Below are 13,566 nucleotides of genomic sequence, written 5' to 3'. Positions count from 1 at the left end.
AAGCCCAGGGTCAGCACACAGCAAGGGCTTCTCCAGAGTACTCACCCACAATCTGTGCCCAGAAGTGTCTTTGTATTTACAGCCTCGAGTCTTCTTTCCCCTGAGACCTTTTTTGGAACCATATCCCCAGTACCTGGTGGCAAAACCTCATGTGGCTCAATTTGGTGTGTGCAAAACCACTTCTGAGCTGGCCCTTGGTAGTTAAATCACATGGAATCATGGAATCACACAATGGTTTGGGCTGGAAAGGAACTTAAGGCTCACCTCATTCCAACCCCCTGCCATGGGCAGGGACACCTGCCACTATCCCAGGTTGTAGTTACATGAACCACAAACCAGCCACTACCAAGGGATTTGGGACAGTGAGAGTGCAAAAAGAGCAGGCTGTTATGGACACTGCAACACAAAGAAATAATATTTAAAATAACAGCAGGAAAGATTTCCTGCTTCAGCTCTGCAGCTTCCTGCAAAGTTTTTACTGGATTCAGAGGCATAACCAGGAGTGTCCACTACACTTGGCCTCTTGTAAGGGAGTTCAGGGTGCTCTCCTCATGTGCAGTGAAGCTGAAAACTCACCAGCATTTACTCTGAGGAGAATTCCCTCCATTCATTCAGACAGTGGATGACACTACCCTGCCAGGGATGTGCTTGATCCTTGGGAAAATAGGAGCCAGAAAGGTGTGAGGATTAAACAGACAAACAACAGGTCAGGTAAGAAAAATACTGCCTCTTATTTAATGTTTAAAGACATGAGTAAACAAACAGAACCGTACAGACAGAGGCTAAACCCTCCCAGCTCCCCAAACAGCACTTCCAAACCACCACAGGTACCCGGTGACAGCTCGGGAGAGGGAGCAGCAAAGTCTGGGATTTGAGGGATGGCTGAGACAAATCTCTGCTGTGTGAGGGCAAAAAGACACAGGACTTGGAGGAAGCAGCTTCCCTCACCCATGTCTGCTGGGTGCAGTCAAGAGGGAATGGTTTCCCCTTGGAGCAAGCAGCCCAAATCTCTTGCTAACACACAGCAGGGCCATGTGTGAACGTGGAAAAGACAGCAGGGAGCTGTGTTAGAGGTGTAAGACACACCATGTACTGACCTTGTTCCACAGGGATTTTAGCCTCTTGGAGAACAAACACACCAGGGAAGTTGGGTCTCCCAACTCAGCAGAGTGTTGCAGAACTCGTTTGTGAATGCAAATCTGGGTGTGGGGGGAAGGAACAAACCTACGCTCTGCAAACATCCTTCCATCCCTTGCTCCCTGCTCCAGGGACACTCCCCACCCTGACCCCACAACTGGCCTGGTCTCCAATAGTTCTCCTCGAGCTGTGGAGCATCAGAGGGTTGGAAGGGCCATCAGGAAGCAACTCAGTGCAGGCTGCAGAGCACAGTCGAGTGGTACCTGAGTGGAGGGCTGGGGAGAGCAGGGTGGATCCGGTGGTGCCAGAACAGAGGCAGAGATGGCAGGCACAGCTGCTCCAGCTCCTGGCTGGCAGGAGCCTGCAGGGCAGTCACAGAGCACAGGTAAGTCTCTGAAGGCAGTGCCAAGGCTGCCAGCCAGCACACAGCATGGATCCCTTTTCCCAGAGCAGTGACAGCTGGAACCGTGACACGTGGTGGAAACTCAGGAACACGTTTCACTGTTCTCTGCCTCTCCGGGTGGCAGAATCCTGCAGTGGTGCTGTTCCTGCTGCCACCATGTGCAGTCTAAGATGAAGGGAGGGCTCCTACACAGCCCAGTTAAGTGCTCCAAGCATCCCTGTCCAACGTGGGATGCCCAGCAGTCCAGAGCCCTCAGATCTCCACGTCGCTCTCTTTGTCGTTGTCGTGGTCACCGTCGTAAAACTCGTTGGCAGCCTCGGGCCTGGGCAAAGAGAAACCCCTGTCAGGGAGGAGAGGGAGCCCTGGCACCCCTGGGGCCCAAGGTCAGAGGATGCCCTGCACCCAATCACCCTGTGGAATGTCATATAAGGACACCACATGTTCCTAGAGAAGCTCTCTAAGTGAAACTTGAGACCTAGAGGTGTCTGCCGAACTATTTGCACATGACAGATTTCTAGACACTTTTTGCTGCTAGTTTTGTGTAATATTTATTGAACTTTTTTGACAAATAATTTATTGTTGTAAGCCTAAAAGTGCTTCTTTGAAAGTTTAAAGAAACTTGACCAAAAGACAGTACAAAACCACTGGCACTCGAATGTTGAATGTCACCGTGTGAAATTATATTTTCTGGGGTACTGAGAGCTTTTAATGTTTAAGTCATATTAAAGCCTTCAGTCAAACTAAGCAGACCTGGCATTGGCAGTATAGCCATAACTTTCTGATAGTAAAACAAAAGTTGGAAACTTAAAATTAAACATGCCAAGGTTTTGATACACTTAAGATGATCTCTAAGGTCCCTTCCAAACCAAACCGTTCTCAGATTCTATGACTTGTTAGCTGTTCTAGGAAACACAGTCTCCAGTCTATCACCCACCCATCCCAGCAGGGACAGAAAGGGAAGCCCATTTCTCCAGAACAAGCTCTGGTACCTGCTGTAGTTTTCCTCAGAGCCTCTCTCCTCAGGATCGGGCTCATCCGTGCGATCGTAGCTGAGCAGGTCCGAGGGCACGTCGTGGATCTGCACACTGGGAGCGTGGTTCAGCATCTTCAGGTTCTCAAATATGGTCTGCCTGATCTGATCCAAGTACTGCATGGAAAAACCAGACAGAGATCACCCCAGTGGGGCTGTCAGTCAGCACTGTTACCTGCCTGCACCACCTAAGTGGAGAAAAATCTGTGCGAAAAGCCATTTATCAGAGCAGAGGAGGTGGGAGAGTTACTTCAGTCATTGATGCTCAAGCACACAGGAAACAGTGAGACAACCCAGCAAGGGTCTCAAATGCTTTGGGATTTCCTGACATCCCAGAAAGGGATGGTTCTTGGGTTTTGTCCGTTTTCTGCCCTTACCTGGGCTCTACCTGGTTTCACAGGACAGAGCATCAACCCCAGGGTTCTGGAAGTTCATAGCTGAGATTGCAACACAGTTTTAAGCACTCACCTGCCTGGAGTTCTGGTTTTCAATCCTTGTGCTGACATCAGGGTGGAGGGTGAAGTCTGGAGCGAAGTATTCAAAGTACTCTGTGGTGGGAGGAGGCAGAGTTAGAGCCCAGAGGGACAGGAGCTCTGCAGGAGCACAGCTCAGCCCCACCCTGCCCACCAGAGACAGGGCCTGAACAGCACAGAGAGGTACAGCAAGGGACTGCACAGCAAAACAGAGCAAACAACAGCAACACTGGGCTCACTGAGTAGGAAATGATCCAAGTTAAATGATCCAGGATGTGTCTGCCCAGCAAAGTCTACAGTGGGTGGTAGATCCCAGAATGGTTTGGGTGGGAAGGGGCCTTAAAGCTCATCTCATTCCACACCCCTGCCATGGGCAGGGACACCTTCCACTAGCCCAGGTTGCTCCAAGCCCCGTCCAACCTGGCCTTGGACACTTCCAGGGATCCAGGGGCAGCCACAGCTTCTCTGGGCAACCTGTGCCAGGGCCTCCCCACCCTCACAGGGAAAGATTTCTTCCCAAAATCCCATCTAACCCTGCCCTCTGTTAGTGGGAAGCCATTCCACGCTTCCAGGGATCACTAAGGCCATTTCCAAGATCAGAAGGTGCTGTCACTTTGGCCCTGGCCAATGCAGAATAGAATATAACAAATTCTTTAGCTCAGCTAACGAGGTAAAAAGGGAACTCCAGCTTACCACTGTATGGCAGCTCTTCACTAATCGCTTCATCTACGAGCAATGACGTTTCATAAGTCCTGAAAACGTGGAAAAAGGTGATCTTAGTCCAGAGAAAGGGACATGGTAAATGCAGGGACACATCCCACAGCAGCTGCTCTCCCAGTGCTCTTCACCAAGCAGAGAAGAGACTCACCAGCACCGTGCCACGTTCCGGACTGTGTAACCACCTCCTCCCAGGACCAGCAGGGGGATGTTGAAGCTCTTCACGTACTCCACACACTCCCTACAACCCCCAAAAACCAGAATGTCAGAGCTGTGAACTGCAGCACAGATTCCTGGGGCAGAAATGCCCCCGTGCAATCAAACACCACCACGGCTGGTGAGATCCACCCGAGCTCAGGGCTTCCACCCAGGGGGCCTGAACCACAGAATCATCATCACAATGGTTTGGGAGGGAAGGGACCTTAAAGCCCATCTCGTTGCACCCCCCTGCCATGGGCAGGGACACCTCCCACTAGCCCAGGTTGCTCCAAGCCTCAGCCAACCTGGTCTTGCACACTCCCAGGGATGGGGCAGCCACAGCTTCTCTGGGCAACCTGTGCCAGGGCTTCACCACCCTCCCAGGGAAGAATTTTTTCCCAATATCCCATCTAACCCTGCCTTCTGGCAGTGGGAAGCCATTCTCCCTTGTCCTGTCCCTCCATGTCCCTCTCCATCTCTCTTGGAGCCCCTTTAGGCCCTGGAAGGGGCTCTCAGCTCTCCCTGGAGCCTTCTCTTCTGCAGGTGAACCCCCCCAGCTCTCCCAGCCTGGCTCCACAGCAGAGGGGCTCCAGCCCTTGGAGCATCTCCATGTGCTGCCCTGAACCATTTGTACAAAGTCTCATCCTCAGACCTACTCCTGCCACACAAACATTAAACCCTCCCAAAAAAACTGCTGGAAGGCCAAAGCCAAAGCTCAAACCTCACAGCAGAGACTCACTAGAGCCCTTCAGATGGTCTTTCTCTGCCCAGCCCCCTGCACTTACCCATGGCCTCTGATACTGAGGTTAAAACAGCCCAAACGGTCACAACCCAGAGAATCAGCACCACACTGGGGAACAGAAAAACAAGAGAATTTTGGCACTGCTTTCCAGATACACACCAAGCCTGCTACCCCAGGAACAGCAGGGAACACTGGGATAGCCCTCTCCAACCTACAGCTTCCAAGAGGGATGGCTGTGTGCAGAGCTTGGCCTCCTTACCTGCAGTACTATGCAGGTGGGCTGGTAGTAATCTACCACCTGGTTAATGACTGGCTGGAAGAGGTGTTTGTAACCTTTGGAGAGAAAGGTAGATCTGTCATGGCTTTGGAACAGAAGACCAGGAAACACCTGGGCAGGGGGAAAGGGCAGGAACACCTACTCTGGTCATCGATGCCGTCCCGCAGGGGCACGTTCAGACAGTAGTAACGGCCACTCTCTGCACCCACCTCATACATGTCACCTGCAAAACAGGGCAGTCACAACAGCTCTGACACTTCACAGGGATGGAAAGGCCAGATCAGGCCTGGGCTGAGTCTCTTAACTTAGTTAGGACCCCTCCTTCTTACAAATAACTACAGTTGTGTTCCTCTCTAATCGCTTCCTCCCACCTTTTCTCCCTGCGGCTCTAATTTTGTGATTTACCCTCTTCTACTCCAGCAAAGCTTCCAAAGGATTCTGAAGCGAGCCCACACTAAAAAGGAAAACACATACCTGTACCAGGAAAGAAATAGTTGCCATATTTGTGAAATGACACTGTCATGACACGGTCTGTCAAGTAAAAAGCCTCCTGCACCCCGTCCCCGTGATGGATATCGATGTCGATGTACAGGACACGTGGGTGATACCTATGGGACACAGGAGGAAAAACAGCACCCACCTGAGCATATCATGCTTTGCATATGAGGCATTTGTCTACAGTCAAAACACACTAAATCATTTCCTTCTGATGTGCTTGGAAATCAATGTTTAAAACATTTCCTTCTGATGTGCTTGGCAATCGATACTTGAAACATTTTCTTCTGATGTGCTTGGAAATAAGATATTAAAAAAAAGGGTTTTCAGATGGGGCCTTGGAAAGCACATGATGAAAATAACTTGTTTTAACCACCTGGGAGTTAGAAAGTTGCAGGTTTTTGTTTCCAACATGCCCTTGGTTAATCTTTGAGAGCTGCAATGATTTTAATCATACCAGCAAATGAAAGGCAAGGAGGAGGTGGGAACACTCATTTCCTCCACATGCCAGAGTACTGGAGCACTCTGTCCCAGCTGGTGAGCACCAAAAATTCCAGGCTGGATTAAATATGCTGTAGAAGCAGCCAGAGACACAGAAAGAGGGTGAAGAAGGGGAGTTCATCACCAGTAAATGCTCCAGGGTAATGGTCAAACTGCTGCTGTGGAGCACTGAGACACAGCCCTGAGCCAGCCCCAGCTCCAGAGCTGCCTGCTCAGCTGGAGAGAACTTCTCCAGCTTTTCCCAAGGAAATGCTGCACCTGGTCAACCCCCAAAAACCAGGGGATCCACGCCAAAACCCTCAGGGAGTGTGGAGGGCCCTGGAAAAACAAGACAACACCAAGACAGAGAGAAGGAGTGTGTGGTTCGTGCCTTGGAACCAGGGCTTTAAAGTGCCTGCAGGGATCTGAGCAATCTGGCTGATGGTCTTCCAAGACAGACACAAACTACTTAAATTTCCAAGATTATTCATCCCACAGACAAATGGCAGCAAGGAGAGAATGGGGATGCATGGACACAGCCCTTCCACACTGGGAAAGGGAGAAAGGGACCTCTCTGTACTCCCACGGTGGGAAGCAAACTCAAAATACAGTCCCCTGCTGCAGAAATGGTTCCTGGAAACAAGGAATAAAAGGATAGGGACATATTATCATCTCCCATGAGGAGGAACTGGGCTGTATTTGAGGCCTCTGGTGTATGGGACTCGTGTGAGACTAGAAAATGGGTGTGCAGAGATACACAGGGAAATCCTGAGGTTCCAAACGTGGGGCAGGGATGACAGGCAGAGAGGAAGGAGGCACGAGAAATCCAGTACATCCCATAGATCTGACTTTGAGAGCAAGTAAACTTGCCACCACCAGCCATGTAACTGTTGTCTGGTCAACTCCAAATCCTTTACAGTTCCAAAACAATTTGTCTCAGAGTCAATGACAATTGAGAGCACAAAAAAAACCCCAAAACCAAAAGAAACTAAAACAGATTAATTTAAGAAATTGAAGGTATTTCTGTAACTCTTCCTCCCATTCTGAATTTAATTTTCATTTTCTGAAAACCAAAGTAACTTGACTCTTTTCTACTGAGAGCAAGTGTCCTTTGATCATCCATGTGTAGCTCAAGTCCTGTTCTCCACCCAATCAAGCAAGTCAAGAAAGGTTTGAGTCGTTCCTCTGTCTCCAGTGAGCCCTAACATGCATTTCCCTACAAAAGGCTCACTGTGGCAAAAAGGCTGAGGCTCAGGAGACTCTGAAATGAGTCTTTTACAGCTGGATGAGAAATGGGGTGGAAGAACTCCTCTGTGTCCCTAAAGCTTCATGCAACAACACTGAGGCAGATACTCCAATTCTCCAACACTTTCTTGTGTCTAATGAAACCAGGGGGAAAAAAGAATAATAATAATCAAGTTTTGGGGCTTCCTTGATGCCAGAAAGTCAAATGAGGTGTAGAAGCAGAGAGAGAACAGTGAAGCAGCAGAGGAAAAGCACAACCAGGCAGGACAGGTCAGTCCTTGCCCGTGTCCTTACTTGAGCAGCTCCAGGATGCCGATAACGATGTCATTAACATAACAAAAACCAGAAGCCTGCGAGAGAGAGAGAAACCCAAACAGGGTTAGAACGGGACCAACACAGAGCCCGGGCCCCAAAGACAGAGGAATCCACAGATTTGCCTCATTACCTCGAACTTTTTGGCATGATGGAGGCCCCCTGCCCAGTTTATGGCGATGTCACAGATCTGAGAAAGGAAAGAGAAGTGAGTTGAAGGTGATAACAACGACCCTGTACCCTCTTCCTCTCTGCACCACTTCCACCTGTGGCCCCCAAACACCCTTCTGGCCTTTCCTCCCATCCAGAGCTCCATCTGTGTTCTGAAAGCTCAGCCCCTCAGCCCCTTACCTTGTTGTTCAGTTGTGTTGCTCCCTGCAGGGAGGCCCCAGTATAACGAGAGCAAAACTCAAAGAGGCCTGGAAACACTGGGCTGGAAAAGAAACCACGATTCAAACACACAACATCTCATCCCTGCCCACTTCTCCAGAGCAAAGCCAGCAATAAAACTGTCCAGGGATATTACCTGAGCAAGAGCAACACCCAGTTCTCTGTGAAAGAGTTAATTTGGGATCACTGTGACCCTGCAGGTGAGAGAGCTGGCTGCAAACACAATGGGAAACTCAGGGAACGTGATAATGATTCCCAAAGCTTCCAAGCCAGTCCTGAAAAGGCTCCCCTGCTCCTAAACGTGCCAGAGTCTGTCCTGCAGCCCTGCTGGGATGTGCCCAGAGCTGGGACATGATGAGAGACCTGCCTCAGGAGAGGGGAGGATTGCTGTGGTCCTGCACTGGCTCCTCTCTGGCTGTGTCTGGAACATCGTGGAATCACAGACTGGTTTGGGTTGGAAGGGACCTTAAAGCTCATCTCACTCCACCCCCTGCCATGGGCAGGGACACCTTCCACTAGCCCAGGTTGCTCCAAGCCCTGTCCAACCTGGCCTTGGACACTTCCAGGGATGGGGCAGCCACAGCTTCTCTGGGCAACCTGTGCCAGGGCAACCTGTTGCCACCCTCACTGAGAAAAATTTCTTTCTAATATCTCATCTAAACTCACTCTCTGTCACTTTGAAGCCATCCCTCCTTGTCCTGTCACTCCAGGCCCTTGGAAATGGTCTCTCTCCATCTTTCTTACAGTTTCTTTGGGCACTGGAAGGTCACAATCAGGTCACCCCAAAGCTTCTCCTCTCCAGGCTGAACAATCCCAATTCTCCAGCCTTTCCTCCCAGCAGAGCTGCTCCATCCCTCTGATCATCATCTTGGTGCCTCCTCTGGACTCTCTCCAGCAGCTCCATGTCCTTCTTGTGCTGGGATCCCAGAGCTGGAGGCAGCACTCAAATTATTAACAAAGATAATTGAACTGGAGGCTCTTCCAGAACAATTAGAGCCAGAATCTGTAACCCAACAAGCCAAAATCTAGATTTAAAAAGCAGGACTGAGCCATCTAAAGGAAAGGAATCGAGGATGTTCCGTGATCTGACACACCCAGGAAGGACACGCTCCTCATCCTGGTTAAAAACAAGCAAGAAAAGGGACATTCTAAAAGAGCTTTTGGGACATGAGCAGAGCAGGGCCCCCCTTTGTGACTGCAGGAGACTCAGGGCACTCACCAGTCGTCGCCCACGTTGAAGGCGTTGAGGCTCTTGGTGAAGCCCTGCATGTTGTTGGGACTCACTCTCTGCAGGAAGTCGATGTAATCCTCGGAGTGGAAGCGGCACATGTCGTGCTGGGACGCCTGGTATGGCTTGAAAACCTTCCAGAGACAAAGACAACACTTATTTCCCAGCTAAAGTCGTGTTTGTTTGGGCTGGAAGAAACCTCCAGCCGAGTGACCTGCACGAGGTACATTAAAAACATTCCAACGTTGGCCTCCTGGTATTTGTGTTCTTTTAAATTCATCAGTTGTTCCATGAAACTTTTTCCTGCCCTCTTTCAGCCACAAACCCATCTCCAGCCTCTCCTGACTGCAGCTGTTGCTACGAACTCTCCAATGCTCCCCCTCCTTGGGAAGGAGCAAAACAAATGGGCCAAGTCCAAACCACAGCTCTTCCTTCACTGGGGGGATTATTCCCTCCTCAGTCACCAGCTTTCCACTATTTTAAGACCTTGATCTAGGGGGTGGTTTCAGTCCCTCTGACAGATCTGCCTGGAATGGGCTGATAGGTCCAAAATTGTTTGGTGAAAGCTCCCGAACAGATGGAAGAATTGTGTAAGTCCTGTTTCCTTTGGAAAGGAAAATGGTGAAAAAGGGTCATGGAGCCGGATGGACTCAAATTCAGGATCTTGTGACAACTCAGCCTCGCCAGTTTGGCACTGAGGGCACATACCTCAGTAGAGGGGAGGTTAAAAATTAACACCATGAACTTGGGAGAGCAAATTAAAATCAATAAGAGATCTTTTCGGTGTCTCCCAAATTCTCTCATTTAAAGCAACCACTTTACAGGAAAAATGGGACATGGAAATAAAAGCAAGATGCACAAGCTGGTCTCCAAAGGGAAATTTATCACTGCACCAATGATCCTGTTTCCTGTTCGTTTTTGGAGCCACAATACACCCAGACAAGCCCATCCCCTCCTCTCCTGGTGTTTTCCACGAGGATGTGGAGTTTGGTGTTTCCATTCCCCAGGAGGGCTCCAGGAATCCAGAAAGTCCATGAAATCAAACAAGACCAAACCCAAAGCTAAAGAGTCACCACAGAGAAGAAATGGCTCTCACTGGATATCCAGAGGCTCTCTTGGACAACAAAAAGTAGGGAGAGGTGATTCAAACAGAAAGGTAGGGAAAAAAAATAGACCAAAACCTGCCTCCTTCCACCTTTCACCCAGTCCCAGCAATCCCACCCACCTTCCCAAGCTGGGAAAGGTGGGAAGAGGCAAACCCAGCCTGACAGGATAGCAGCCTTTTATTTGGGGGAAGCAGAGAGAGCAGATGGTGCATCCACAACACAAAGTTAACAGGGCTTTTTATAGTCCCAGCTGACCACAATTCCTGCTTTTATGTGTTCCCAACTTTGCCAGTCACTGACTGTTCAGGATGAAGCTGCCTCTGAGGTTTTCAGGTGGAAAATGTAAATCCCAGAAAAAGTTTCAAGACTAAAAATGTGGCAAAATGTAGAGCTCTGCCCACTGCCTCCCTCAGACATGGAGTTGACCTTTAAAAGTGTTATGTCTGAACATGGATTTGGTTTTTTTTTGCTGTTCCTGCAAGGAAAAGCCCAACTCCAGGGAAGCTCTTTGTGGAAGTTCACACATTGACAGGAAAAATCTGAAAGGGAAAATCTGCAAAGGTTCCCCAAGTGCTGCAACTCCACCCAGGGCAGTGGTCACCACACTGGATGTGATTTCACCAGGGAATTACATTAATTAGGAAAGGTTTTCTCATGTTTAAACATCCCCCATTCATTTCATACATTGCATCCCTACAGCTCCCTGACAGGAGGGTGGAACCAGGTGGGGGGAGTGACAGGGTGAGAGGAAACGGCCTCAAGTTGCACCAGGGGAGGTTTAGGTTGGATACTGGGAAAATTTCTTCACTGAAAGGGTGCTCAGGCCCTGGCACAGCTGCCCAGGGAGGTGGTAGAGTCATCCTGGAGGGATTTAAAAGCCACGTGGATGTGGCACTTGGGGACATGGGTTAGTGGTGGCCTTGGCAGTGCTGGGACAATGGCTGGACTTGATCTTAGAGGGCTTTTCCAATCTTACTGATCCTATGATCAAGGAACTGGTCCATTTTAGCACCTTCCTTTAAAACTTGACACTGGGCTTTAGCTTTGGGACAGCTGATTTTTTGTCTCCTTTCACTGAGCCCACAACTCTCAGCACAGAGCAGGTCCAGCAGTGGAAGAGCTTGAACTTGAGCCCATTCCAAACTCCAGGCACTTGTACAGAGCTGGAGACAACAACAAGTTCTGCAGCTGCAGGTTCAGAGCAGCTCAGACCCAGCTTTTCCCTCTGCCCCTCTTGTACTGGTTTGGCTGAACAGACTTTGGCCTAAAAAATAAAAAGCAGGAAGATTATACTGCACACACACACCCCTACAGGATTTGGGCACCTTGTCCTGCCCAGACACTGTCCACATGGAGTCATGGAATCACAGAATGCTCTGGGTTGGAAAAGTTTAGGATCATCTCATTCCACCCCCTGCCATGGGCAGGGACACCTTCCACCACCCCTGTCCAACCTGGCCTTGGACACTTCCAGGGATGGGACACAAAGGGGAAGGAGGGGGAATGTCCTACATCCCTGACAGATCAGAGCACTGATGGTTTGAGCTCTTCCTCCCCTCCCTGTGTGCCAGCTCTGCACAGTGATGGCTCTGACAGGGGCTCCTCAGCTCTTTGACAGGGCAATTCCCATGGAAACACACTGTACATGTGCATCCCATACAGGGACAGCCAGACAGTGAAAATCCAGAGGTGCCTGGAGCTGTAGCCTCCTACATTTACACCACCATTCCAGGCACAGGTCCTTCCCCAGGGCAAAGGGATCACAGGCTGTGGATCAGATAAGCTGACCTGGGACCGTGCCAGGCAGAAATTAAATCAGTTCAAAGCTCTGATCCCAGCCCACTGAAAACAGGAATCAGGAACAGAAGATAAAACAAGTTGCCCCTAACCCATCAGCAGCTGCTGGTGGCACGTTCTGCACCTCAGAATGGGAAAAACCCACCTCAGAATGGGAAAAACCCACCTCAGAATGGGAAAAACCCACCTCAGAATGGGCAGAATGGTAGAAGACTTTTACTATTCTCTGCCCAGAGAAGCTGTGGCTGTCCCACCCCTGGAAGTGTCCCAGGCCAGGTTGGACAGGGCTTGGAGCAACCTGGTCTGGTGGAAGGTGTCCCTGCCCATGGCAGTGGGTGGGACTGGATGGGCTTTAAGGTCCCTTCCAACCCAAACCATTCCATGAATCTATGATGATCCCATTCCTGTCCTGATTGTGCATCCTGAGGCATTAATCACCTGCCCCAGCTTTCCTGAGAGCTTTTCATTTGCTCTGTGCTGTGAGAACGAGCAGAAAAGTGCACAAGGATTCCTGGGAAAGGAGCATGGCTCATCCCACTGCCAGCAAGAGAAGGAAAATACATCAAAATAAAACACTGCACCTCCACAGTGATATTCCCTTATCCCAAAACCAGCTCATTTCCCAAAAGATGGAGGATTAAGTTTTCCTTTTGATTGTCACTCCGTGCTGATCATGTTTTTTTAGCAGGAGTAACACATCAGGTTTATGGAAGGGAAAATCTTTCCAAGAGCCAGGAGTGCCCTGGGCTGGGAGAGCTGGGTGGGCTCTGAAGGGCAGGTGGGACAAACACTGCTCAGGAAGGAGAGGAAGGAGGGAACCCCTGTGGGGAAACAAGGGGAATTAGGAAGTTTCTGGAGGATTTGTTTGCAGCTTTACTACTCCATGATCACAGCGGTCATGGAATGGTTTGGGTTGGAAAGAGGAACTTAAGGATCATCTCGTTCCAACACCTTCCACTAGCCCAGGTTGTTCCAAGCCCTGTCCAACCTGGCCTTGAACACTTCCAGGGATCCAGGGGCAGCCACAGCTTCTCTGGGCAACCTGTGCCAGGGCCTCCCCACCCTCCCAGGGAAGAATTCCTTCTCATTATCCCATCTATCCCTGCCCTCTGGCAGTGGGAAGCCATTCCCCCCCTGTCCTGTCCCTCCAGACCCTTGTCCAAAATCCATCTCCAGCTCTCCTGGAGCCCCTTTAGGCACTGGAAGGGGCTCTCAGGTCTCCTTGGAGCCTTCTCTTCTCCAGGTGAACAATCCCAATCCCAGAGGTCCCTCCCAGCAGGTGCTGCAGACACAGAAATGCCACACTCAGAGCCAGGGCACTGTCCCAGCCCCAGGGATGGCACTGTCACCCAGGTGTGACCAGGGCACTGATAACCAACAGTGGGACCCTCCAACCCAGCCCTGGATGCTCCAGGGGGGGCTCAGAACAATGGGAATGCCTGAGGCTGCTCCAAGCCTGGTCCTGTTGGGGCAGGAGTGGGGCTGGAGATGGGGCAGAGACACTGCAGAGCTGTGACCAGCCCCTGACAGGGGGGG

The 13,566-nt window shown here is 50.4% G+C and overlaps 1 protein-coding gene across 1 annotated transcript in view; it reads right to left on the bottom strand.

The window, feature by feature from the left end:
• Positions 1-707: 707 nt before the first annotated feature.
• The window catches only part of HDAC3 (histone deacetylase 3), a 14,359-nt gene continuing 1,500 nt past the window's right edge, over positions 708-13,566 (bottom strand). The window contains exons 3-15 of the mRNA XM_027711830.2: positions 9,119-9,261; positions 7,861-7,942; positions 7,643-7,699; positions 7,492-7,547; positions 5,452-5,585; positions 5,120-5,200; positions 4,960-5,033; positions 4,744-4,808; positions 3,912-4,001; positions 3,737-3,795; positions 3,039-3,118; positions 2,530-2,687; positions 708-1,862 (exon numbers count right to left, since the gene is read on the bottom strand). Coding sequence (XP_027567631.1) covers positions 1,793-1,862; positions 2,530-2,687; positions 3,039-3,118; positions 3,737-3,795; positions 3,912-4,001; positions 4,744-4,808; positions 4,960-5,033; positions 5,120-5,200; positions 5,452-5,585; positions 7,492-7,547; positions 7,643-7,699; positions 7,861-7,942; positions 9,119-9,261 — 1,149 coding nt within the window. The 3' untranslated portion in view covers positions 708-1,792. The remainder of the gene's footprint in view (positions 1,863-2,529; positions 2,688-3,038; positions 3,119-3,736; positions 3,796-3,911; positions 4,002-4,743; positions 4,809-4,959; positions 5,034-5,119; positions 5,201-5,451; positions 5,586-7,491; positions 7,548-7,642; positions 7,700-7,860; positions 7,943-9,118; positions 9,262-13,566) is intronic.

Source organism: Pipra filicauda, unplaced genomic scaffold (genome assembly GCF_003945595.2).
Source record: "Pipra filicauda isolate LSUMZ 115617 unplaced genomic scaffold, ASM394559v2 scaffold551_size315643_pilon, whole genome shotgun sequence".
In the NCBI taxonomy this organism is placed as follows: Eukaryota; Metazoa; Chordata; class Aves; order Passeriformes; family Pipridae; genus Pipra; species Pipra filicauda.
Note: the sequence above shows the minus strand (reverse complement) of the source record. Positions and strands in the feature narration are given on the sequence as shown.